The following is a 23095-nucleotide window of genomic DNA, read 5'->3' on the forward strand; positions in this document are numbered from 1 at the left end:
AAACACAAACACCAAACACCAAACGCACCACCTACGCACGCTGCCACACGCAACGCGAGCGCGTTCATCCTATCGCCACCATTGATCGACCGACCATTTCGACACGTACTGCCCACATCCGATCCAGCCACCGATCGGGTCGCCTCCTTCGCATCGCACGCAGCTCCGAGCGTCGCGTTCGTCTGCTCGCACCGCAGCTCGCCTGGTCGACCAGCTCTCTCGCGGCTTCATTGAGCTGCTCGCTCGCACGCGTTTCCGCACGGTGGCCAGCGCCGACAAGTAGGCCTGCACGCGCCGACCAATGGCCGGACAGACTCGAGTACCTCCTGGTCGTGCGAGCATGGTTGGATCCGTGGATGGGATGTAGCAGCGGGTCAGCACGGCACCGAGACTGTGACGAACGCCCAAAGCGGCGAAAAGAAGAGTGGAGAAGCAGCAAAGAAGAGCAAAAGATGTTCCCACACCGGGACTCGACCCGGGTCTGCTGGGTGAGAGCCAGCTATCCTAACCGCCTAGACTATATGGGAAGGCTGAACACCATCGCCACCAACAAACACACAATCAAGGCCAACAACAAACAAACACAAACACAAACACAAACACCAAACGCACCACCTACGCACGCTGCCACACGCAACGCGAGCGCGTTCATCCTATCGCCACCATTGATCGACCGACCATTTCGACACGTACTGCCCACATCCGATCCAGCCACCGATCGGGTCGCCTCCTTCGCATCGCACGCAGCTCCGAGCGTCGCGTTCGTCTGCTCGCACCGCAGCTCGCCTGGTCGACCAGCTCTCTCGCGGCTTCATTGAGCTGCTCGCTCGCACGCGTTTCCGCACGGTGGCCAGCGCCGACAAGTAGGCCTGCACGCGCCGACCAATGGCCGGACAGACTCGAGTACCTCCTGGTCGTGCGAGCATGGTTGGATCCGTGGATGGGATGTAGCAGCGGGTCAGCACGGCACCGAGACTGTGACGAACGCCCAAAGCGGCGAAAACAAGAGTGGAGAAGCAGCAAAGAAGAGCAAAAGATGTTCCCACACCGGGACTCGACCCGGGTCTGCTGGGTGAGAGCCAGCTATCCTAACCGCCTAGACTATATGGGAAGGCTGAACACCATCGCCACCAACAAACACACAATCAAGACCAACAACAAACAAACACAAACACAAACACCAAACGCACCACCTACGCACGCTGCCACACGCAACGCGAGCGCGTTCATCCTATCGCCACCATTGATCGACCGACCATTTCGACACGTACTGCCCACATCCGATCCAGCCACCGACGGGGTCGCCTCCTTCGCATCGCACGCAGCTCCGAGCGTCGCGTTCGTCTGCTCGCACCGCAGCTCGCCTGGTCGACCAGCTCTCTCGCGGCTTCATTGAGCTGCTCGCTCGCACGCGTTTCCGCACGGTGGCCAGCGCCGACAAGTAGGCCTGCACGCGCCGACCAATGGCCGGACAGACTCGAGTACCTCCTGGTCGTGCGAGCATGGTTGGATCCGTGGATGGGATGTAGCAGCGGGTCAGCACGGCACCGAGACTGTGACGAACGCCCAAAGCGGCGAAAACAAGAGTGGAGAAGCAGCAAAGAAGAGCAAAAGATGTTCCCACACCGGGACTCGAACCCGGGTCTGCTGGGTGAGAGCCAGCTATCCTAACCGCCTAGACTATATGGGAAGGCTGAACACCATCGCCACCAACAAACACACAATCAAGACCAACAACAAACAAACACAAACACAAACACCAAACGCACCACCTACGCACGCTGCCACACGCAACGCGAGCGCGTTCATCCTATCGCCACCATTGATCGACCGACCATTTCGACACGTACTGCCCACATCCGATCCAGCCACCGACGGGGTCGCCTCCTTCGCATCGCACGCAGCTCCGAGCGTCGCGTTCGTCTGCTCGCACCGCAGCTCGCCTGGTCGACCAGCTCTCTCGCGGCTTCATTGAGCTGCTCGCTCGCACGCGTTTCCGCACGGTGGCCAGCGCCGACAAGTAGGCCTGCACGCGCCGACCAATGGCCGGACAGACTCGAGTACCTCCTGGTCGTGCGAGCATGGTTGGATCCGTGGATGGGATGTAGCAGCGGGTCAGCACGGCACCGAGACTGTGACGAACGCCCAAAGCGGCGAAAACAAGAGTGGAGAAGCAGCAAAGAAGAGCAAAAGATGTTCCCACACCGGGACTCGACCCGGGTCTGCTGGGTGAGAGCCAGCTATCCTAACCGCCTAGACTATATGGGAAGGCTGAACACCATCGCCACCAACAAACACACAATCAAGGCCAACAACAAACAAACACAAACACCAAACGCACCACCTACGCACGCTGCCACACGCAACGCGAGCGCGTTCATCCTATCGCCACCATTGATCGACCGACCATTTCGACACGTACTGCCCACATCCGATCCAGCCACCGACGGGGTCGCCTCCTTCGCATCGCACGCAGCTCCGAGCGTCGCGTTCGTCTGCTCGCACCGCAGCTCGCCTGGTCGACCAGCTCTCTCGCGGCTTCATTGAGCTGCTCGCTCGCACGCGTTTCCGCACGGTGGCCAGCGCCGACAAGTAGGCCTGCACGCGCCGACCAATGGCCGGACAGACTCGAGTACCTCCTGGTCGTGCGAGCATGGTTGGATCCGTGGATGGGATGTAGCAGCGGGTCAGCACGGCACCGAGACTGTGACGAACGCCCAAAGCGGCGAAAAGAAGAGTGGAGAAGCAGCAAAGAAGAGCAAAAGATGTTCCCACACCGGGACTCGAACCCGGGTCTGCTGGGTGAGAGCCAGCTATCCTAACCGCCTAGACTATATGGGAAGGCTGAACACCATCGCCACCAACAAACACACAATCAAGACCAACAACAAACAAACACAAACACAAACACAAACACCAAACGCACCACCTACGCACGCTGCCACACGCAACGCGAGCGCGTTCATCCTATCGCCACCATTGATCGACCGACCATTTCGACACGTACTGCCCACATCCGATCCAGCCACCGACGGGGTCGCCTCCTTCGCATCGCACGCAGCTCCGAGCGTCGCGTTCGTCTGCTCGCACCGCAGCTCGCCTGGTCGACCAGCTCTCTCGCGGCTTCATTGAGCTGCTCGCACGCGTTTCCGCACGGTGGCCAGCGCCGACAAGTAGGCCTGCACGCGCCGACCAATGGCCGGACAGACTCGAGTACCTCCTGGTCGTGCGAGCATGGTTGGATCCGTGGATGGGATGTAGCAGCGGGTCAGCACGGCACCGAGACTGTGACGAACGCCCAAAGCGGCGAAAAGAAGAGTGGAGAAGCAGCAAAGAAGAGCAAAAGATGTTCCCACACCGGGACTCGAACCCGGGTCTGCTGGGTGAGAGCCAGCTATCCTAACCGCCTAGACTATATGGGAAGGCTGAACACCATCGCCACCAACAAACACACAATCAAGACCAACAACAAACAAACAAACACAAACACAAACACAAACACCAAACGCACCACCTACGCACGCTGCCACACGCAACGCGAGCGCGTTCATCCTATCGCCACCATTGATCGACCGACCATTTCGACACGTACTGCCCACATCCGATCCAGCCACCGACGGGGTCGCCTCCTTCGCATCGCACGCAGCTCCGAGCGTCGCGTTCGTCTGCTCGCACCGCAGCTCGCCTGGTCGACCAGCTCTCTCGCGGCTTCATTGAGCTGCTCGCTCGCACGCGTTTCCGCACGGTGGCCAGCGCCGACAAGTAGACCTGCACGCGCCGACCAATGGCCGGACAGACTCGAGTACCTCCTGGTCGTGCGAGCATGGTTGGATCCGTGGATGGGATGTAGCAGCGGGTCAGCACGGCACCGAGACTGTGACGAACGCCCAAAGCGGCGAAAAGAAGAGTGGAGAAGCAGCAAAGAAGAGCAAAAGATGTTCCCACACCGGGACTCGAACCCGGGTCTGCTGGGTGAGAGCCAGCTATCCTAACCGCCTAGACTATATGGGAAGGCTGAACACCATCGCCACCAACAAACACACAATCAAGGCCAACAACAAACAAACACAAACACCAAACGCACCACCTACGCACGCTGCCACACGCAACGCGAGCGCGTTCATCCTATCGCCACCATTGATCGACCGACCATTTCGACACGTACTGCCCACATCCGATCCAGCCACCGACGGGGTCGCCTCCTTCGCATCGCACGCAGCTCCGAGCGTCGCGTTCGTCTGCTCGCACCGCAGCTCGCCTGGTCGACCAGCTCTCTCGCGGCTTCATTGAGCTGCTCGCTCGCACGCGTTTCCGCACGGTGGCCAGCGCCGACAAGTAGACCTGCACGCGCCGACCAATGGCCGGACAGACTCGAGTACCTCCTGGTCGTGCGAGCATGGTTGGATCCGTGGATGGGATGTAGCAGCGGGTCAGCACGGCACCGAGACTGTGACGAACGCCCAAAGCGGCGAAAAGAAGAGTGGAGAAGCAGCAAAGAAGAGCAAAAGATGTTCCCACACCGGGACTCGAACCCGGGTCTGCTGGGTGAGAGCCAGCTATCCTAACCGCCTAGACTATATGGGAAGGCTGAACACCATCGCCACCAACAAACACACAATCAAGACCAACAACAAACAAACAAACACAAACACAAACACAAACACCAAACGCACCACCTACGCACGCTGCCACACGCAACGCGAGCGCGTTCATCCTATCGCCACCATTGATCGACCGACCATTTCGACACGTACTGCCCACATCCGATCCAGCCACCGACGGGGTCGCCTCCTTCGCATCGCACGCAGCTCCGAGCGTCGCGTTCGTCTGCTCGCACCGCAGCTCGCCTGGTCGACCAGCTCTCTCGCGGCTTCATTGAGCTGCTCGCACGCGTTTCCGCACGGTCGCCAGCGCCGACAAGTAGGCCTGCACGCGCCGACCAATGGCCGGACAGACTCGAGTACCTCCTGGTCGTGCGAGCATGGTTGGATCCGTGGATGGGATGTAGCAGCGGGTCAGCACGGCACCGAGACTGTGACGAACGCCCAAAGCGGCGAAAAGAAGAGTGGAGAAGCAGCAAAGAAGAGCAAAAGATGTTCCCACACCGGGACTCGAACCCGGGTCTGCTGGGTGAGAGCCAGCTATCCTAACCGCCTAGACTATATGGGAAGGCTGAACACCATCGCCACCAACAAACACACAATCAAGACCAACAACAAACAAACACAAACACAAACACAAACACCAAACGCACCACCTACGCACGCTGCCACACGCAACGCGAGCGCGTTCATCCTATCGCCACCATTGATCGACCGACCATTTCGACACGTACTGCCCACATCCGATCCAGCCACCGACGGGGTCGCCTCCTTCGCATCGCACGCAGCTCCGAGCGTCGCGTTCGTCTGCTCGCACCGCAGCTCGCCTGGTCGACCAGCTCTCTCGCGGCTTCATTGAGCTGCTCGCTCGCACGCGTTTCCGCACGGTGGCCAGCGCCGACAAGTAGGCCTGCACGCGCCGACCAATGGCCGGACAGACTCGAGTACCTCCTGGTCGTGCGAGCATGGTTGGATCCGTGGATGGGATGTAGCAGCGGGTCAGCACGGCACCGAGACTGTGACGAACGCCCAAAGCGGCGAAAAGAAGAGTGGAGAAGCAGCAAAGAAGAGCAAAAGATGTTCCCACACCGGGACTCGAACCCGGGTCTGCTGGGTGAGAGCCAGCTATCCTAACCGCCTAGACTATATGGGAAGGCTGAACACCATCGCCACCAACAAACACACAATCAAGGCCAACAACAAACAAACACAAACACAAACACCAAACGCACCACCTACGCACGCTGCCACACGCAACGCAAGCGCGTTCATCCTATCGCCACCATTGATCGACCGACCATTTCGACACGTACTGCCCACATCCGATCCAGCCACCGACGGGGTCGCCTCCTTCGCATCGCACGCAGCTCCGAGCGTCGCGTTCGTCTGCTCGCACCGCAGCTCGCCTGGTCGACCAGCTCTCTCGCGGCTTCATTGAGCTGCTCGCTCGCACGCGTTTCCGCACGGTGGCCAGCGCCGACAAGTAGGCCTGCACGCGCCGACCAATGGCCGGACAGACTCGAGTACCTCCTGGTCGTGCGAGCATGGTTGGATCCGTGGATGGGATGTAGCAGCGGGTCAGCACGGCACCGAGACTGTGACGACCCCCAAAGCGGCGAAAACAAGAGTGGAGAAGCAGCAAAGAAGAGCAAAAGATGTTCCCACACCGGGACTCGAACCCGGGTCTGCTGGGTGAGAGCCAGCTATCCTAACCGCCTAGACTATATGGGAAGGCTGAACACCATCGCCACCAACAAACACACAATCAAGACCAACAACAAACAAACACAAACACCAAACGCACCACCTACGCACGCTGCCACACGCAACGCGAGCGCGTTCATCCTATCGCCACCATTGATCGACCGACCATTTCGACACGTACTGCCCACATCCGATCCAGCCACCGACGGGGTCGCCTCCTTCGCATCGCACGCAGCTCCGAGCGTCGCGTTCGTCTGCTCGCACCGCAGCTCGCCTGGTCGACCAGCTCTCTCGCGGCTTCATTGAGCTGCTCGCTCGCACGCGTTTCCGCACGGTGGCCAGCGCCGACAAGTAGGCCTGCACGCGCCGACCAATGGCCGGACAGACTCGAGTACCTCCTGGTCGTGCGAGCATGGTTGGATCCGTGGATGGGATGTAGCAGCGGGTCAGCACGGCACCGAGACTGTGACGAACGCCCAAAGCGGCGAAAACAAGAGTGGAGAAGCAGCAAAGAAGAGCAATAGATGTTCCCACACCGGGACTCGACCCGGGTCTGCTGGGTGAGAGCCAGCTATCCTAACCGCCTAGACTATATGGGAAGGCTGAACACCATCGCCACCAACAAACACACAATCAAGGCCAACAACAAACAAACACAAACACCAAACGCACCACCTACGCACGCTGCCACACGCAACGCGAGCGCGTTCATCCTATCGCCACCATTGATCGACCGACCATTTCGACACGTACTGCCCACATCCGATCCAGCCACCGACGGGGTCGCCTCCTTCGCATCGCACGCAGCTCCGAGCGTCGCGTTCGTCTGCTCGCACCGCAGCTCGCCTGGTCGACCAGCTCTCTCGCGGCTTCATTGAGCTGCTCGCTCGCACGCGTTTCCGCACGGTGGCCAGCGCCGACAAGTAGGCCTGCACGCGCCGACCAATGGCCGGACAGACTCGAGTACCTCCTGGTCGTGCGAGCATGGTTGGATCCGTGGATGGGATGTAGCAGCGGGTCAGCACGGCACCGAGACTGTGACGAACGCCCAAAGCGGCGAAAAGAAGAGTGGAGAAGCAGCAAAGAAGAGCAATAGATGTTCCCACACCGGGACTCGACCCGGGTCTGCTGGGTGAGAGCCAGCTATCCTAACCGCCTAGACTATATGGGAAGGCTGAACACCATCGCCACCAACAAACACACAATCAAGACCAACAACAAACAAACACAAACACAAACACAAACACAAACACCAAACGCACCACCTACGCACGCTGCCACACGCAACGCGAGCGCGTTCATCCTATCGCCACCATTGATCGACCGACCATTTCGACACGTACTGCCCACATCCGATCCAGCCACCGACGGGGTCGCCTCCTTCGCATCGCACGCAGCTCCGAGCGTCGCGTTCGTCTGCTCGCACCGCAGCTCGCCTGGTCGACCAGCTCTCTCGCGGCTTCATTGAGCTGCTCGCTCGCACGCGTTTCCGCACGGTGGCCAGCGCCGACAAGTAGGCCTGCACGCGCCGACCAATGGCCGGACAGACTCGAGTACCTCCTGGTCGTGCGAGCATGGTTGGATCCGTGGATGGGATGTAGCAGCGGGTCAGCACGGCACCGAGACTGTGACGAACGCCCAAAGCGGCGAAAAGAAGAGTGGAGAAGCAGCAAAGAAGAGCAATAGATGTTCCCACACCGGGACTCGAACCCGGGTCTGCTGGGTGAGAGCCAGCTATCCTAACCGCCTAGACTATATGGGAAGGCTGAACACCATCGCCACCAACAAACACACAATCAAGACCAACAACAAACAAACAAACACAAACACAAACACCAAACGCACCACCTACGCACGCTGCCACACGCAACGCGAGCGCGTTCATCCTATCGCCACCATTGATCGACCGACCATTTCGACACGTACTGCCCACATCCGATCCAGCCACCGACGGGGTCGCCTCCTTCGCATCGCACGCAGCTCCGAGCGTCGCGTTCGTCTCCTCGCACCGCAGCTCGCCTGGTCGACCAGCTCTCTCGCGGCTTCATTGAGCTGCTCGCTCGCACGCGTTTCCGCACGGTGGCCAGCGCCGACAAGTAGGCCTGCACGCGCCGACCAATGGCCGGACAGACTCGAGTACCTCCTGGTCGTGCGAGCATGGTTGGATCCGTGGATGGGATGTAGCAGCGGGTCAGCACGGCACCGAGACTGTGACGAACGCCCAAAGCGGCGAAAACAAGAGTGGAGAAGCAGCAAAGAAGAGCAAAAGATGTTCCCACACCGGGACTCGAACCCGGGTCTGCTGGGTGAGAGCCAGCTATCCTAACCGCCTAGACTATATGGGAAGGCTGAACACCATCGCCACCAACAAACACACAATCAAGACCAACAACAAACAAACACAAACACAAACACAAACACCAAACGCACCACCTACGCACGCTGCCACACGCAACGCGAGCGCGTTCATCCTATCGCCACCATTGATCGACCGACCATTTCGACACGTACTGCCCACATCCGATCCAGCCACCGACGGGGTCGCCTCCTTCGCATCGCACGCAGCTCCGAGCGTCGCGTTCGTCTGCTCGCACCGCAGCTCGCCTGGTCGACCAGCTCTCTCGCGGCTTCATTGAGCTGCTCGCTCGCACGCGTTTCCGCACGGTCGCCAGCGCCGACAAGTATGCCTGCACGCGCCGACCAATGGCCGGACAGACTCGAGTACCTCCTGGTCGAGCGAGCATGGATGGATCCGTGGATGGGATGTAGCAGCGGGTCAGCACGGCACCGAGACTGTGACGAACGCCCAAAGCGGCGAAAAGAAGAGTGGAGAAGCAGCAAAGAAGAGCAATAGATGTTCCCACACCGGGACTCGAACCCGGGTCTGCTGGGTGAGAGCCAGCTATCCTAACCGCCTAGACTATATGGGAAGGCTGAACACCATCGCCACCAACAAACACACAATCAAGACCAACAACAAACAAACACAAACACAAACACCAAACGCACCACCTACGCACGCTGCCACACGCAACGCGAGCGCGTTCATCCTATCGCCACCATTGATCGACCGACCATTTCGACACGTACTGCCCACATCCGATCCAGCCACCGACGGGGTCGCCTCCTTCGCATCGCACGCAGCTCCGAGCGTCGCGTTCGTCTGCTCGCACCGCAGCTCGCCTGGTCGACCAGCTCTCTCGCGGCTTCATTGAGCTGCTCGCTCGCACGCGTTTCCGCACGGTGGCCAGCGCCGACAAGTAGGCCTGCACGCGCCGACCAATGGCCGGACAGACTCGAGTACCTCCTGGTCGTGCGAGCATGGTTGGATCCGTGGATGGGATGTAGCAGCGGGTCAGCACGGCACCGAGACTGTGACGAACGCCCAAAGCGGCGAAAAGAAGAGTGGAGAAGCAGCAAAGAAGAGCAAAAGATGTTCCCACACCGGGACTCGAACCCGGGTCTGCTGGGTGAGAGCCAGCTATCCTAACCGCCTAGACTATATGGGAAGGCTGAACACCATCGCCACCAACAAACACACAATCAAGACCAACAACAAACAAACACAAACACAAACACCAAACGCACCACCTACGCACGCTGCCACACGCAACGCGAGCGCGTTCATCCTATCGCCACCATTGATCGACCGACCATTTCGACACGTACTGCCCACATCCGATCCAGCCACCGACGGGGTCGCCTCCTTCGCATCGCACGCAGCTCCGAGCGTCGCGTTCGTCTGCTCGCACCGCAGCTCGCCTGGTCGACCAGCTCTCTCGCGGCTTCATTGAGCTGCTCGCTCGCACGCGTTTCCGCACGGTGGCCAGCGCCGACAAGTAGGCCTGCACGCGCCGACCAATGGCCGGACAGACTCGAGTACCTCCTGGTCGTGCGAGCATGGTTGGATCCGTGGATGGGATGTAGCAGCGGGTCAGCACGGCACCGAGACTGTGACGAACGCCCAAAGCGGCGAAAAGAAGAGTGGAGAAGCAGCAAAGAAGAGCAAAAGATGTTCCCACACCGGGACTCGAACCCGGGTCTGCTGGGTGAGAGCCAGCTATCCTAACCGCCTAGACTATATGGGAAGGCTGAACACCATCGCCACCAACAAACACACAATCAAGGCCAACAACAAACAAACACAAACACCAAACGCACCACCTACGCACGCTGCCACACGCAACGCGAGCGCGTTCATCCTATCGCCACCATTGATCGACCGACCATTTCGACACGTACTGCCCACATCCGATCCAGCCACCGACGGGGTCGCCTCCTTCGCATCGCACGCAGCTCCGAGCGTCGCGTTCGTCTGCTCGCACCGCAGCTCGCCTGGTCGACCAGCTCTCTCGCGGCTTCATTGAGCTGCTCGCTCGCACGCGTTTCCGCACGGTGGCCAGCGCCGACAAGTAGGCCTGCACGCGCCGACCAATGGCCGGACAGACTCGAGTACCTCCTGGTCGTGCGAGCATGGTTGGATCCGTGGATGGGATGTAGCAGCGGGTCAGCACGGCACCGAGACTGTGACGAACGCCCAAAGCGGCGAAAAGAAGAGTGGAGAAGCAGCAAAGAAGAGCAAAAGATGTTCCCACACCGGGACTCGAACCCGGGTCTGCTGGGTGAGAGCCAGCTATCCTAACCGCCTAGACTATATGGGAAGGCTGAACACCATCGCCACCAACAAACACACAATCAAGGCCAACAACAAACAAACACAAACACCAAACGCACCACCTACGCACGCTGCCACACGCAACGCGAGCGCGTTCATCCTATCGCCACCATTGATCGACCGACCATTTCGACACGTACTGCCCACATCCGATCCAGCCACCGACGGGGTCGCCTCCTTCGCATCGCACGCAGCTCCGAGCGTCGCGTTCGTCTGCTCGCACCGCAGCTCGCCTGGTCGACCAGCTCTCTCGCGGCTTCATTGAGCTGCTCGCTCGCACGCGTTTCCGCACGGTGGCCAGCGCCGACAAGTAGGCCTGCACGCGCCGACCAATGGCCGGACAGACTCGAGTACCTCCTGGTCGTGCGAGCATGGTTGGATCCGTGGATGGGATGTAGCAGCGGGTCAGCACGGCACCGAGACTGTGACGAACGCCCAAAGCGGCGAAAACAAGAGTGGAGAAGCAGCAAAGAAGAGCAAAAGATGTTCCCACACCGGGACTCGAACCCGGGTCTGCTGGGTGAGAGCCAGCTATCCTAACCGCCTAGACTATATGGGAAGGCTGAACACCATCGCCACCAACAAACACACAATCAAGACCAACAACAAACAAACACAAACACAAACACAAACACAAACACCAAACGCACCACCTACGCACGCTGCCACACGCAACGCGAGCGCGTTCATCCTATCGCCACCATTGATCGACCGACCATTTCGACACGTACTGCCCACATCCGATCCAGCCACCGACGGGGTCGCCTCCTTCGCATCGCACGCAGCTCCGAGCGTCGCGTTCGTCTGCTCGCACCGCAGCTCGCCTGGTCGACCAGCTCTCTCGCGGCTTCATTGAGCTGCTCGCTCGCACGCGTTTCCGCACGGTGGCCAGCGCCGACAAGTAGGCCTGCACGCGCCGACCAATGGCCGGACAGACTCGAGTACCTCCTTGTCGTGCGAGCATGGTTGGATCCGTGGATGGGATGTAGCAGCGGGTCAGCACGGCACCGAGACTGTGACGAACGCCCAAAGCGGCGAAAAGAAGAGTGGAGAAGCAGCAAAGAAGAGCAAAAGATGTTCCCACACCGGGACTCGAACCCGGGTCTGCTGGGTGAGAGCCAGCTATCCTAACCGCCTAGACTATATGGGAAGGCTGAACACCATCGCCACCAACAAACACACAATCAAGACCAACAACAAACAAACACAAACACAAACACAAACACCAAACGCACCACCTACGCACGCTGCCACACGCAACGCGAGCGCGTTCATCCTATCGCCACCATTGATCGACCGACCATTTCGACACGTACTGCCCACATCCGATCCAGCCACCGACGGGGTCGCCTCCTTCGCATCGCACGCAGCTCCGAGCGTCGCGTTCGTCTGCTCGCACCGCAGCTCGCCTGGTCGACCAGCTCTCTCGCGGCTTCATTGAGCTGCTCGCACGCGTTTCCGCACGGTCGCCAGCGCCGACAAGTAGGCCTGCACGCGCCGACCAATGGCCGGACAGACTCGAGTACCTCCTGGTCGTGCGAGCATGGTTGGATCCGTGGATGGGATGTAGCAGCGGGTCAGCACGGCACCGAGACTGTGACGAACGCCCAAAGCGGCGAAAAGAAGAGTGGAGAAGCAGCAAAGAAGAGCAAAAGATGTTCCCACACCGGGACTCGAACCCGGGTCTGCTGGGTGAGAGCCAGCTATCCTAACCGCCTAGACTATATGGGAAGGCTGAACACCATCGCCACCAACAAATACACAATCAAGGCCAACAACAAACAAACACAAACACAAACACCAAACGCACCACCTACGCACGCTGCCACACGCAACGCGAGCGCGTTCATCCTATCGCCACCATTGATCGACCGACCATTTCGACACGTACTGCCCACATCCGATCCAGCCACCGACGGGGTCGCCTCCTTCGCATCGCACGCAGCTCCGAGCGTCGCGTTCGTCTGCTCGCACCGCAGCTCGCCTGGTCGACCAGCTCTCTCGCGGCTTCATTGAGCTGCTCGCTCGCACGCGTTTCCGCACGGTGGCCAGCGCCGACAAGTAGGCCTGCACGCGCCGACCAATGGCCGGACAGACTCGAGTACCTCCTGGTCGTGCGAGCATGGTTGGATCCGTGGATGGGATGTAGCAGCGGGTCAGCACGGCACCGAGACTGTGACGAACGCCCAAAGCGCCGAAAAGAAGAGTGGAGAAGCAGCAAAGAAGAGCAAAAGATGTTCCCACACCGGGACTCGAACCCGGGTCTGCTGGGTGAGAGCCAGCTATCCTAACCGCCTAGACTATATGGGAAGGCTGAACACCATCGCCACCAACAAACACACAATCAAGACCAACAACAAACAAACAAACACAAACACAAACACAAACACCAAACGCACCACCTACGCACGCTGCCACACGCAACGCGAGCGCGTTCATCCTATCGCCACCATTGATCGACCGACCATTTCGACACGTACTGCCCACATCCGATCCAGCCACCGACGGGGTCGCCTCCTTCGCATCGCACGCAGCTCCGAGCGTCGCGTTCGTCTGCTCGCACCGCAGCTCGCCTGGTCGACCAGCTCTCTCGCGGCTTCATTGAGCTGCTCGCTCGCACGCGTTTCCGCACGGTGGCCAGCGCCGACAAGTAGACCTGCACGCGCCGACCAATGGCCGGACAGACTCGAGTACCTCCTGGTCGTGCGAGCATGGTTGGATCCGTGGATGGGATGTAGCAGCGGGTCAGCACGGCACCGAGACTGTGACGAACGCCCAAAGCGGCGAAAAGAAGAGTGGAGAAGCAGCAAAGAAGAGCAAAAGATGTTCCCACACCGGGACTCGAACCCGGGTCTGCTGGGTGAGAGCCAGCTATCCTAACCGCCTAGACTATATGGGAAGGCTGAACACCATCGCCACCAACAAACACACAATCAAGACCAACAACAAACAAACACAAACACAAACACAAACACAAACACCAAACGCACCACCTACGCACGCTGCCACACGCAACGCGAGCGCGTTCATCCTATCGCCACCATTGAACGACCGACCATTTCGACACGTACTGCCCACATCCGATCCAGCCACCGACGGGGTCGCCTCCTTCGCATCGCACGCAGCTCCGAGCGTCGCGTTCGTCTGCTCGCACCGCAGCTCGCCTGGTCGACCAGCTCTCTCGCGGCTTCATTGAGCTGCTCGCTCGCACGCGTTTCCGCACGGTGGCCAGCGCCGACAAGTAGGCCTGCACGCGCCGACCAATGGCCGGACAGACTCGAGTACCTCCTTGTCGTGCGAGCATGGTTGGATCCGTGGATGGGATGTAGCAGCGGGTCAGCACGGCACCGAGACTGTGACGAACGCCCAAAGCGGCGAAAAGAAGAGTGGAGAAGCAGCAAAGAAGAGCAAAAGATGTTCCCACACCGGGACTCGAACCCGGGTCTGCTGGGTGAGAGCCAGCTATCCTAACCGCCTAGACTATATGGGAAGGCTGAACACCATCGCCACCAACAAACACACAATCAAGACCAACAACAAACAAACACAAACACCAAACGCACCACCTACGCACGCTGCCACACGCAACGCGAGCGCGTTCATCCTATCGCCACCATTGATCGACCGACCATTTCGACACGTACTGCCCACATCCGATCCAGCCACCGATCGGGTCGCCTCCTTCGCATCGCACGCAGCTCCGAGCGTCGCGTTCGTCTGCTCGCACCGCAGCTCGCCTGGTCGACCAGCTCTCTCGCGGCTTCATTGAGCTGCTCGCTCGCACGCGTTTCCGCACGGTGGCCAGCGCCGACAAGTAGGCCTGCACGCGCCGACCAATGGCCGGACAGACTCGAGTACCTCCTGGTCGTGCGAGCATGGTTGGATCCGTGGATGGGATGTAGCAGCGGGTCAGCACGGCACCGAGACTGTGACGAACGCCCAAAGCGGCGAAAAGAAGAGTGGAGAAGCAGCAAAGAAGAGCAAAAGATGTTCCCACACCGGGACTCGAACCCGGGTCTGCTGGGTGAGAGCCAGCTATCCTAACCGCCTAGACTATATGGGAAGGCTGAACACCATCGCCACCAACAAACACACAATCAAGGCCAACAACAAACAAACACAAACACCAAACGCACCACCTACGCACGCTGCCACACGCAACGCGAGCGCGTTCATCCTATCGCCACCATTGATCGACCGACCATTTCGACACGTACTGCCCACATCCGATCCAGCCACCGACGGGGTCGCCTCCTTCGCATCGCACGCAGCTCCGAGCGTCGCGTTCGTCTGCTCGCACCGCAGCTCGCCTGGTCGACCAGCTCTCTCGCGGCTTCATTGAGCTGCTCGCTCGCACGCGTTTCCGCACGGTGGCCAGCGCCGACAAGTAGGCCTGCACGCGCCGACCAATGGCCGGACAGACTCGAGTACCTCCTGGTCGTGCGAGCATGGTTGGATCCGTGGATGGGATGTAGCAGCGGGTCAGCACGGCACCGAGACTGTGACGAACGCCCAAAGCGGCGAAAAGAAGAGTGGAGAAGCAGCAAAGAAGAGCAAAAGATGTTCCCACACCGGGACTCGAACCCGGGTCTGCTGGGTGAGAGCCAGCTATCCTAACCGCCTAGACTATATGGGAAGGCTGAACACCATCGCCACCAACAAACACACAATCAAGACCAACAACAAACAAACACAAACACAAACACCAAACGCACCACCTACGCACGCTGCCACACGCAACGCGAGCGCGTTCATCCTATCGCCACCATTGATCGACCGACCATTTCGACACGTACTGCCCACATCCGATCCAGCCACCGACGGGGTCGCCTCCTTCGCATCGCACGCAGCTCCGAGCGTCGCGTTCGTCTGCTCGCACCGCAGCTCGCCTGGTCGACCAGCTCTCTCGCGGCTTCATTGAGCTGCTCGCTCGCACGCGTTTCCGCACGGTGGCCAGCGCCGACAAGTAGGCCTGCACGCGCCGACCAATGGCCGGACAGACTCGAGTACCTCCTGGTCGTGCGAGCATGGTTGGATCCGTGGATGGGATGTAGCAGCGGGTCAGCACGGCACCGAGACTGTGACGAACGCCCAAAGCGGCGAAAAGAAGAGTGGAGAAGCAGCAAAGAAGAGCAAAAGATGTTCCCACACCGGGACTCGAACCCGGGTCTGCTGGGTGAGAGCCAGCTATCCTAACCGCCTAGACTATATGGGAAGGCTGAACACCATCGCCACCAACAAACACACAATCAAGACCAACAACAAACAAACACAAACACAAACACAAACACAAACACCAAACGCACCACCTACGCACGCTGCCACACGCAACGCGAGCGCGTTCATCCTATCGCCACCATTGAACGACCGACCATTTCGACACGTACTGCCCACATCCGATCCAGCCACCGACGGGGTCGCCTCCTTCGCATCGCACGCAGCTCCGAGCGTCGCGTTCGTCTGCTCGCACCGCAGCTCGCCTGGTCGACCAGCTCTCTCGCGGCTTCATTGAGCTGCTCGCTCGCACGCGTTTCCGCACGGTGGCCAGCGCCGACAAGTAGGCCTGCACGCGCCGACCAATGGCCGGACAGACTCGAGTACCTCCTGGTCGTGCGAGCATGGTTGGATCCGTGGATGGGATGTAGCAGCGGGTCAGCACGGCACCGAGACTGTGACGAACGCCCAAAGCGGCGAAAAGAAGAGTGGAGAAGCAGCAAAGAAGAGCAAAAGATGTTCCCACACCGGGACTCGAACCCGGGTCTGCTGGGTGAGAGCCAGCTATCCTAACCGCCTAGACTATATGGGAAGGCTGAACACCATCGCCACCAACAAACACACAATCAAGACCAACAACAAACAAACAAACACAAACACAAACACAAACACCAAACGCACCACCTACGCACGCTGCCACACGCAACGCGAGCGCGTTCATCCTATCGCCACCATTGATCGACCGACCATTTCGACACGTACTGCCCACATCCGATCCAGCCACCGACGGGGTCGCCTCCTTCGCATCGCACGCAGCTCCGAGCGTCGCGTTCGTCTGCTCGCACCGCAGCTCGCCTGGTCGACCAGCTCTCTCGCGGCTTCATTGAGCTGCTCGCTCGCACGCGTTTCCGCACGGTGGCCAGCGCCGACAAGTAGACCTGCACGCGCCGACCAATGGCCGGACAGACTCGAGTACCTCCTGGTCGTGCGAGCATGGTTGGATCCGTGGATGGGATGTAGCAGCGGGTCAGCACGGCACCGAGACTGTGACGAACGCCCAAAGCGGCGAAAAGAAGAGTGGAGAAGCAGCAAAGAAGAGCAAAAGATGTTCCCACACCGGGACTCGAACCCGGGTCTGCTGGGTGAGAGCCAGCTATCCTAACCGCCTAGACTATATGGGAAGGCTGAACACCATCGCCACCAACAAACACACAATCAAGGCCAACAACAAACAAACACAAACACCAAACGCACCACCTACGCACGCTGCCACACGCAACGCGAGCGCGTTCATCCTATCGCCACCATTGATCGACCGACCATTTCGACACGTACTGCCCACATCCGATCCAGCCACCGACGGGGTCGCCTCCTTCGCATCGCACGCAGCTCCGAGCGTCGCGTTCGTCTGCTCGCACCGCAGCTCGCCTGGTCGACCAGCTCTCTCGCGGCTTCATTGAGCTGCTCGCTCGCACGCGTTTCCGCACGGTGGCCAGCGCCGACAAGTAGACCTGCACGCGCCGACCAATGGCCGGACAGACTCGAGTACCTCCTGGTCGTGCGAGCATGGTTGGATCCGTGGATGGGATGTAGCAGCGGGTCAGCACGGCACCGAGACTGTGACGAACGCCCAAAGCGGCGAAAAGAAGAGTGGAGAAGCAGCAAAGAAGAGCAAAAGATGTTCCCACACCGGGACTCGAACCCGGGTCTGCTGGGTGAGAGCCAGCTATCCTAACCGCCTAGACTATATGGGAAGGCTGAACACCATCGCCACCAACAAACACACAATCAAGGCCAACAACAAACAAACACAAACACCAAACGCACCACCTACGCACGCTGCCACACGCAACGCGAGCGCGTTCATCCTATCGCCACCATTGATCGACCGACCATTTCGACACGTACTGCCCACATCCGATCCAGCCACCGACGGGGTCGCCTCCTTCGCATCGCACGCAGCTCCGAGCGTCGCGTTCGTCTGCTCGCACCGCAGCTCGCCTGGTCGACCAGCTCTCTCGCGGCTTCATTGAGCTGCTCGCTCGCACGCGTTTCCGCACGGTGGCCAGCGCCGACAAGTAGGCCTGCACGCGCCGACCAATGGCCGGACAGACTCGAGTACCTCCTGGTCGTGCGAGCATGGTTGGATCCGTGGATGGGATGTAGCAGCGGGTCAGCACGGCACCGAGACTGTGACGAACGCCCAAAGCGGCGAAAAGAAGAGTGGAGAAGCAGCAAAGAAGAGCAAAAGATGTTCCCACACCGGGACTCGAACCCGGGTCTGCTGGGTGAGAGCCAGCTATCCTAACCGCCTAGACTATATGGGAAGGCTGAACACCATCGCCACCAACAAACACACAATCAAGGCCAACAACAAACAAACACAAACACCAAACGCACCACCTACGCACGCTGCCACACGCAACGCGAGCGCGTTCATCCTATCGCCACCATTGATCGACCGACCATTTCGACACGTACTGCCCACATCCGATCCAGCCACCGACGGGGTCGCCTCCTTCGCATCGCACGCAGCTCCGAGCGTCGCGTTCGTCTGCTCGCACCGCAGCTCGCCTGGTCGACCAGCTCTCTCGCGGCTTCATTGAGCTGCTCGCTCGCACGCGTTTCCGCACGGTGGCCAGCGCCGACAAGTAGGCCTGCACGCGCCGACCAATGGCCGGACAGACTCGAGTACCTCCTGGTCGTGCGAGCATGGTTGGATCCGTGGATGGGATGTAGCAGCGGGTCAGCACGGCACCGAGACTGTGACGAACGCCCAAAGCGGCGAAAAGAAGAGTGGAGAAGCAGCAAAGAAGAGCAAAAGATGTTCCCACACCGGGACTCGAACCCGGGTCTGCTGGGTGAGAGCCAGCTATCCTAACCGCCTAGACTATATGGGAAGGCTGAACACCATCGCCACCAACAAACACACAATCAAGACCAACAACAAACAAACACAAACACAAACACCAAACGCACCACCTACGCACGCTGCCACACGCAACGCGAGCGCGTTCATCCTATCGCCACCATTGATCGACCGACCATTTCGACACGTACTGCCCACATCCGATCCAGCCACCGACGGGGTCGCCTCCTTCGCATCGCACGCAGCTCCGAGCGTCGCGTTCGTCTGCTCGCACCGCAGCTCGCCTGGTCGACCAGCTCTCTCGCGGCTTCATTGAGCTGCTCGCACGCGTTTCCGCACGGTCGCCAGCGCCGACAAGTAGGCCTGCACGCGCCGACCAATGGCCGGACAGACTCGAGTACCTCCTGGTCGTGCGAGCATGGTTGGATCCGTGGATGGGATGTAGCAGCGGGTCAGCACGGCACCGAGACTGTGACGAACGCCCAAAGCGGCGAAAACAAGAGTGGAGAAGCAGCAAAGAAGAGCAAAAGATGTTCCCACACCGGGACTCGAACCCGGGTCTGCTGGGTGAGAGCCAGCTATCCTAACCGCCTAGACTATATGGGAAGGCTGAACACCATCGCCACCAACAAACACACAATCAAGACCAACAACAAACAAACACAAACACAAACACAAACACCAAACGCACCACCTACGCACGCTGCCACACGCAACGCGAGCGCGTTCATCCTATCGCCACCATTGATCGACCGACCATTTCGACACGTACTGCCCACATCCGATCCAGCCACCGACGGGGTCGCCTCCTTCGCATCGCACGCAGCTCCGAGCGTCGCGTTCGTCTGCTCGCACCGCAGCTCGCCTGGTCGACCAGCTCTCTCGCGGCTTCATTGAGCTGCTCGCACGCGTTTCCGCACGGTCGCCAGCGCCGACAAGTAGGCCTGCACGCGCCGACCAATGGCCGGACAGACTCGAGTACCTCCTGGTCGTGCGAGCATGGTTGGATCCGTGGATGGGATGTAGCAGCGGGTCAGCACGGCACCGAGACTGTGACGAACGCCCAAAGCGGCGAAAACAAGAGTGGAGAAGCAGCAAAGAAGAGCAAAAGATGTTCCCACACCGGGACTCGAACCCGGGTCTGCTGGGTGAGAGCCAGCTATCCTAACCGCCTAGACTATATGGGAAGGCTGAACACCATCGCCACCAACAAACACACAATCAAGACCAACAACAAACAAACACAAACACAAACACAAACACCAAACGCACCACCTACGCACGCTGCCACACGCAACGCGAGCGCGTTCATCCTATCGCCACCATTGATCGACCGACCATTTCGACACGTACTGCCCACATCCGATCCAGCCACCGACGGGGTCGCCTCCTTCGCATCGCACGCAGCTCCGAGCGTCGCGTTCGTCTGCTCGCACCGCAGCTCGCCTGGTCGACCAGCTCTCTCGCGGCTTCATTGAGCTGCTCGCACGCGTTTCCGCACGGTCGCCAGCGCCGACAAGTAGGCCTGCACGCGCCGACCAATGGCCGGACAGACTCGAGTACCTCCTGGTCGTGCGAGCATGGTTGGATCCGTGGATGGGATGTAGCAGCGGGTCAGCACGGCACCGAGACTGTGACGAACGCCCAAAGCGGCGAAAAGAAGAGTGGAGAAGCAGCAAAGAAGAGCAAAAGATGTTCCCACACCGGGACTCGAACCCGGGTCTGCTGGGTGAGAGCCAGCTATCCTAACCGCCTAGACTATATGGGAAGGCTGAACACCATCGCCACCAACAAACACACAATCAAGACCAACAACAAACAAACACAAACACCAAACGCACCACCTACGCACGCTGCCACACGCAACGCGAGCGCGTTCATCCTATCGCCACCATTGATCGACCGACCATTTCGACACGTACTGCCCACATCCGATCCAGCCACCGACGGGGTCGCCTCCTTCGCATCGCACGCAGCTCCGAGCGTCGCGTTCGTCTGCTCGCACCGCAGCTCGCCTGGTCGACCAGCTCTCTCGCGGCTTCATTGAGCTGCTCGCTCGCACGCGTTTCCGCACGGTGGCCAGCGCCGACAAGTAGGCCTGCACGCGCCGACCAATGGCCGGACAGACTCGAGTACCTCCTGGTCGTGCGAGCATGGTTGGATCCGTGGATGGGATGTAGCAGCGGGTCAGCACGGCACCGAGACTGTGACGAACGCCCAAAGCGGCGAAAACAAGAGTGGAGAAGCAGCAAAGAAGAGCAAAAGATGTTCCCACACCGGGACTCGACCCGGGTCTGCTGGGTGAGAGCCAGCTATCCTAACCGCCTAGACTATATGGGAAGGCTGAACACCATCGCCACCAACAAACACACAATCAAGACCAACAACAAACAAACACAAACACAAACACCAAACGCACCACCTACGCACGCTGCCACACGCAACGCGAGCGCGTTCATCCTATCGCCACCATTGATCGACCGACCATTTCGACACGTACTGCCCACATCCGATCCAGCCACCGACGGGGTCGCCTCCTTCGCATCGCACGCAGCTCCGAGCGTCGCGTTCGTCTGCTCGCACCGCAGCTCGCCTGGTCGACCAGCTCGCTCGCACGCGTTTCCGCACGGTGGCCAGCGCCGACAAGTAGGCCTGCACGCGCCGACCAATGGCCGGACAGACTCGAGTACCTCCTGGTCGTGCGAGCATGGTTGGATCCGTGGATGGGATGTAGCAGCGGGTCAGCACGGCACCGAGACTGTGACGAACGCCCAAAGCGGCGAAAACAAGAGTGGAGAAGCAGCAAAGAAGAGCAAAAGATGTTCCCACACCGGGACTCGAACCCGGGTCTGCTGGGTGAGAGCCAGCTATCCTAACCGCCTAGACTATATGGGAAGGCTGAACACCATCGCCACCAACAAACACACAATCAAGACCAACAACAAACAAACACAAACACAAACACAAACACCAAACGCACCACCTACGCACGCTGCCACACGCAACGCGAGCGCGTTCATCCTATCGCCACCATTGATCGACCGACCATTTCGACACGTACTGCCCACATCCGATCCAGCCACCGACGGGGTCGCCTCCTTCGCATCGCACGCAGCTCCGAGCGTCGCGTTCGTCTGCTCGCACCGCAGCTCGCCTGGTCGACCAGCTCTCTCGCTGCTTCATTGAGCTGCTCGCTCGTACGCGTTTCCGCACGGTGGCCAGCGCCGACAAGTAGGCCTGCACGCGCCGACCAATGGCCGGACAGACTCGAGTACCTCCTGGTCGTGCGAGCATGGTTGGATCCGTGGATGGGATGTAGCAGCGGGTCAGCACGGCACCGAGACTGTGACGAACGCCCAAAGCGGCGAAAACAAGAGTGGAGAAGCCGCAAAGAAGAGCAAAAGATGTTCCCACACCGGGACTCGACCCGGGTCTGCTGGGTGAGAGCCAGCTATCCTAACCGCCTAGACTATATGGGAAGGCTGAACACCATCGCCACCAACAAACACACAATCAAGGCCAACAACAAACAAACACAAACACCAAACGCACCACCTACGCACGCTGCCACACGCAACGCGAGCGCGTTCATCCTATCGCCACCATTGATCGACCGACCATTTCGACACGTACTGCCCACATCCGATCCAGCCACCGACGGGGTCGCCTCCTTCGCATCGCACGCAGCTCCGAGCGTCGCGTTCGTCTGCTCGCACCGCAGCTCGCCTGGTCGACCAGCTCTCTCGCGGCTTCATTGAGCTGCTCGCTCGCACGCGTTTCCGCACGGTGGCCAGCGCCGACAAGTAGGCCTGCACGCGCCGACCAATGGCCGGACAGACTCGAGTACCTCCTGGTCGTGCGAGCATGGTTGGATCCGTGGATGGGATGTAGCAGCGGGTCAGCACGGCACCGAGACTGTGACGAACGCCCAAAGCGGCGAAAACAAGAGTGGAGAAGCAGCAAAGAAGAGCAATAGATGTTCCCACACCGGGACTCGACCCGGGTCTGCTGGGTGAGAGCCAGCTATCCTAA

The 23095-nt window shown here is 59.7% G+C and overlaps 1 protein-coding gene and 39 non-coding genes across 40 annotated transcripts; all 40 read right to left on the minus strand.

Moving 5' to 3' along the window:
- Window positions 1–31: 31 nt before the first annotated feature.
- On the minus strand, window positions 32–22929 carry PHYSODRAFT_321362 (hypothetical protein; the record flags this gene model as incomplete). The annotated part of the gene is made up of 81 exons (XM_009516548.1): window positions 32–40; window positions 117–182; window positions 262–391; window positions 624–766; window positions 846–975; window positions 1202–1344; window positions 1424–1553; window positions 1781–1923; window positions 2003–2132; window positions 2353–2495; window positions 2575–2704; window positions 2938–3080; window positions 3156–3285; window positions 3523–3665; window positions 3745–3874; window positions 4096–4238; window positions 4318–4447; window positions 4685–4827; window positions 4903–5032; window positions 5266–5408; window positions 5488–5617; window positions 5845–5987; window positions 6067–6196; window positions 6417–6559; window positions 6639–6768; window positions 6989–7131; window positions 7211–7340; window positions 7579–7721; window positions 7801–7930; window positions 8162–8307; window positions 8384–8513; window positions 8747–8889; window positions 8969–9098; window positions 9326–9468; window positions 9548–9677; window positions 9905–10047; window positions 10127–10256; window positions 10478–10620; window positions 10700–10829; window positions 11051–11193; window positions 11273–11402; window positions 11642–11784; window positions 11864–11993; window positions 12227–12369; window positions 12445–12574; window positions 12802–12944; window positions 13024–13153; window positions 13391–13533; window positions 13613–13742; window positions 13982–14124; window positions 14204–14333; window positions 14555–14697; window positions 14777–14906; window positions 15128–15270; window positions 15350–15479; window positions 15707–15849; window positions 15929–16058; window positions 16298–16440; window positions 16520–16649; window positions 16887–17029; window positions 17109–17238; window positions 17460–17602; window positions 17682–17811; window positions 18033–18175; window positions 18255–18384; window positions 18606–18748; window positions 18828–18957; window positions 19185–19327; window positions 19403–19532; window positions 19766–19908; window positions 19984–20113; window positions 20347–20489; window positions 20565–20694; window positions 20916–21058; window positions 21138–21267; window positions 21494–21636; window positions 21680–21821; window positions 22055–22197; window positions 22265–22406; window positions 22627–22769; window positions 22849–22929. The coding sequence occupies 81 exons, from the start codon at window positions 22927–22929 to the stop codon at window positions 32–34; spliced, it is 10830 nt and encodes a 3609-aa protein (XP_009514843.1).
- On the minus strand, window positions 456–527 carry PHYSODRAFT_t257. Its single transcript has one exon. It is a non-coding gene; the product is annotated as a tRNA-Glu (tRNA).
- On the minus strand, window positions 1040–1111 carry PHYSODRAFT_t256. The gene has a single exon. It is a non-coding gene; the product is annotated as a tRNA-Glu (tRNA).
- Window positions 1618–1690, minus strand: PHYSODRAFT_t255. The gene has a single exon. It is a non-coding gene; the product is annotated as a tRNA-Glu (tRNA).
- On the minus strand, window positions 2197–2268 carry PHYSODRAFT_t254. Its single transcript has one exon. It is a non-coding gene; the product is annotated as a tRNA-Glu (tRNA).
- PHYSODRAFT_t253 lies at window positions 2769–2841 on the minus strand. Its single transcript has one exon. It is a non-coding gene; the product is annotated as a tRNA-Glu (tRNA).
- Window positions 3350–3422, minus strand: PHYSODRAFT_t252. Its single transcript has one exon. It is a non-coding gene; the product is annotated as a tRNA-Glu (tRNA).
- Window positions 3939–4011, minus strand: PHYSODRAFT_t251. The gene has a single exon. It is a non-coding gene; the product is annotated as a tRNA-Glu (tRNA).
- On the minus strand, window positions 4512–4584 carry PHYSODRAFT_t250. The gene has a single exon. It is a non-coding gene; the product is annotated as a tRNA-Glu (tRNA).
- On the minus strand, window positions 5097–5169 carry PHYSODRAFT_t249. The gene has a single exon. It is a non-coding gene; the product is annotated as a tRNA-Glu (tRNA).
- On the minus strand, window positions 5682–5754 carry PHYSODRAFT_t248. Its single transcript has one exon. It is a non-coding gene; the product is annotated as a tRNA-Glu (tRNA).
- PHYSODRAFT_t247 lies at window positions 6260–6332 on the minus strand. The gene has a single exon. It is a non-coding gene; the product is annotated as a tRNA-Glu (tRNA).
- PHYSODRAFT_t246 lies at window positions 6833–6904 on the minus strand. Its single transcript has one exon. It is a non-coding gene; the product is annotated as a tRNA-Glu (tRNA).
- Window positions 7405–7476, minus strand: PHYSODRAFT_t245. The gene has a single exon. It is a non-coding gene; the product is annotated as a tRNA-Glu (tRNA).
- On the minus strand, window positions 7995–8067 carry PHYSODRAFT_t244. The gene has a single exon. It is a non-coding gene; the product is annotated as a tRNA-Glu (tRNA).
- Window positions 8578–8650, minus strand: PHYSODRAFT_t243. The gene has a single exon. It is a non-coding gene; the product is annotated as a tRNA-Glu (tRNA).
- On the minus strand, window positions 9163–9235 carry PHYSODRAFT_t242. Its single transcript has one exon. It is a non-coding gene; the product is annotated as a tRNA-Glu (tRNA).
- Window positions 9742–9814, minus strand: PHYSODRAFT_t241. Its single transcript has one exon. It is a non-coding gene; the product is annotated as a tRNA-Glu (tRNA).
- PHYSODRAFT_t240 lies at window positions 10321–10393 on the minus strand. Its single transcript has one exon. It is a non-coding gene; the product is annotated as a tRNA-Glu (tRNA).
- On the minus strand, window positions 10894–10966 carry PHYSODRAFT_t239. Its single transcript has one exon. It is a non-coding gene; the product is annotated as a tRNA-Glu (tRNA).
- PHYSODRAFT_t238 lies at window positions 11467–11539 on the minus strand. The gene has a single exon. It is a non-coding gene; the product is annotated as a tRNA-Glu (tRNA).
- PHYSODRAFT_t237 lies at window positions 12058–12130 on the minus strand. Its single transcript has one exon. It is a non-coding gene; the product is annotated as a tRNA-Glu (tRNA).
- On the minus strand, window positions 12639–12711 carry PHYSODRAFT_t236. The gene has a single exon. It is a non-coding gene; the product is annotated as a tRNA-Glu (tRNA).
- Window positions 13218–13290, minus strand: PHYSODRAFT_t235. The gene has a single exon. It is a non-coding gene; the product is annotated as a tRNA-Glu (tRNA).
- On the minus strand, window positions 13807–13879 carry PHYSODRAFT_t234. The gene has a single exon. It is a non-coding gene; the product is annotated as a tRNA-Glu (tRNA).
- Window positions 14398–14470, minus strand: PHYSODRAFT_t233. The gene has a single exon. It is a non-coding gene; the product is annotated as a tRNA-Glu (tRNA).
- Window positions 14971–15043, minus strand: PHYSODRAFT_t232. Its single transcript has one exon. It is a non-coding gene; the product is annotated as a tRNA-Glu (tRNA).
- Window positions 15544–15616, minus strand: PHYSODRAFT_t231. The gene has a single exon. It is a non-coding gene; the product is annotated as a tRNA-Glu (tRNA).
- On the minus strand, window positions 16123–16195 carry PHYSODRAFT_t230. The gene has a single exon. It is a non-coding gene; the product is annotated as a tRNA-Glu (tRNA).
- Window positions 16714–16786, minus strand: PHYSODRAFT_t229. The gene has a single exon. It is a non-coding gene; the product is annotated as a tRNA-Glu (tRNA).
- Window positions 17303–17375, minus strand: PHYSODRAFT_t228. The gene has a single exon. It is a non-coding gene; the product is annotated as a tRNA-Glu (tRNA).
- On the minus strand, window positions 17876–17948 carry PHYSODRAFT_t227. Its single transcript has one exon. It is a non-coding gene; the product is annotated as a tRNA-Glu (tRNA).
- Window positions 18449–18521, minus strand: PHYSODRAFT_t226. The gene has a single exon. It is a non-coding gene; the product is annotated as a tRNA-Glu (tRNA).
- PHYSODRAFT_t225 lies at window positions 19022–19094 on the minus strand. The gene has a single exon. It is a non-coding gene; the product is annotated as a tRNA-Glu (tRNA).
- PHYSODRAFT_t224 lies at window positions 19597–19669 on the minus strand. Its single transcript has one exon. It is a non-coding gene; the product is annotated as a tRNA-Glu (tRNA).
- Window positions 20178–20250, minus strand: PHYSODRAFT_t223. The gene has a single exon. It is a non-coding gene; the product is annotated as a tRNA-Glu (tRNA).
- PHYSODRAFT_t222 lies at window positions 20759–20831 on the minus strand. Its single transcript has one exon. It is a non-coding gene; the product is annotated as a tRNA-Glu (tRNA).
- PHYSODRAFT_t221 lies at window positions 21332–21403 on the minus strand. Its single transcript has one exon. It is a non-coding gene; the product is annotated as a tRNA-Glu (tRNA).
- Window positions 21886–21958, minus strand: PHYSODRAFT_t220. The gene has a single exon. It is a non-coding gene; the product is annotated as a tRNA-Glu (tRNA).
- Window positions 22471–22542, minus strand: PHYSODRAFT_t219. Its single transcript has one exon. It is a non-coding gene; the product is annotated as a tRNA-Glu (tRNA).
- Window positions 22930–23095: the final 166 nt, after the last annotated feature.

This window comes from Phytophthora sojae (assembly GCF_000149755.1).
Source record: "Phytophthora sojae unplaced genomic scaffold PHYSOscaffold_1, whole genome shotgun sequence".
NCBI classification, from domain to species: Eukaryota; Oomycota; class Peronosporomycetes; order Peronosporales; family Peronosporaceae; genus Phytophthora; species Phytophthora sojae.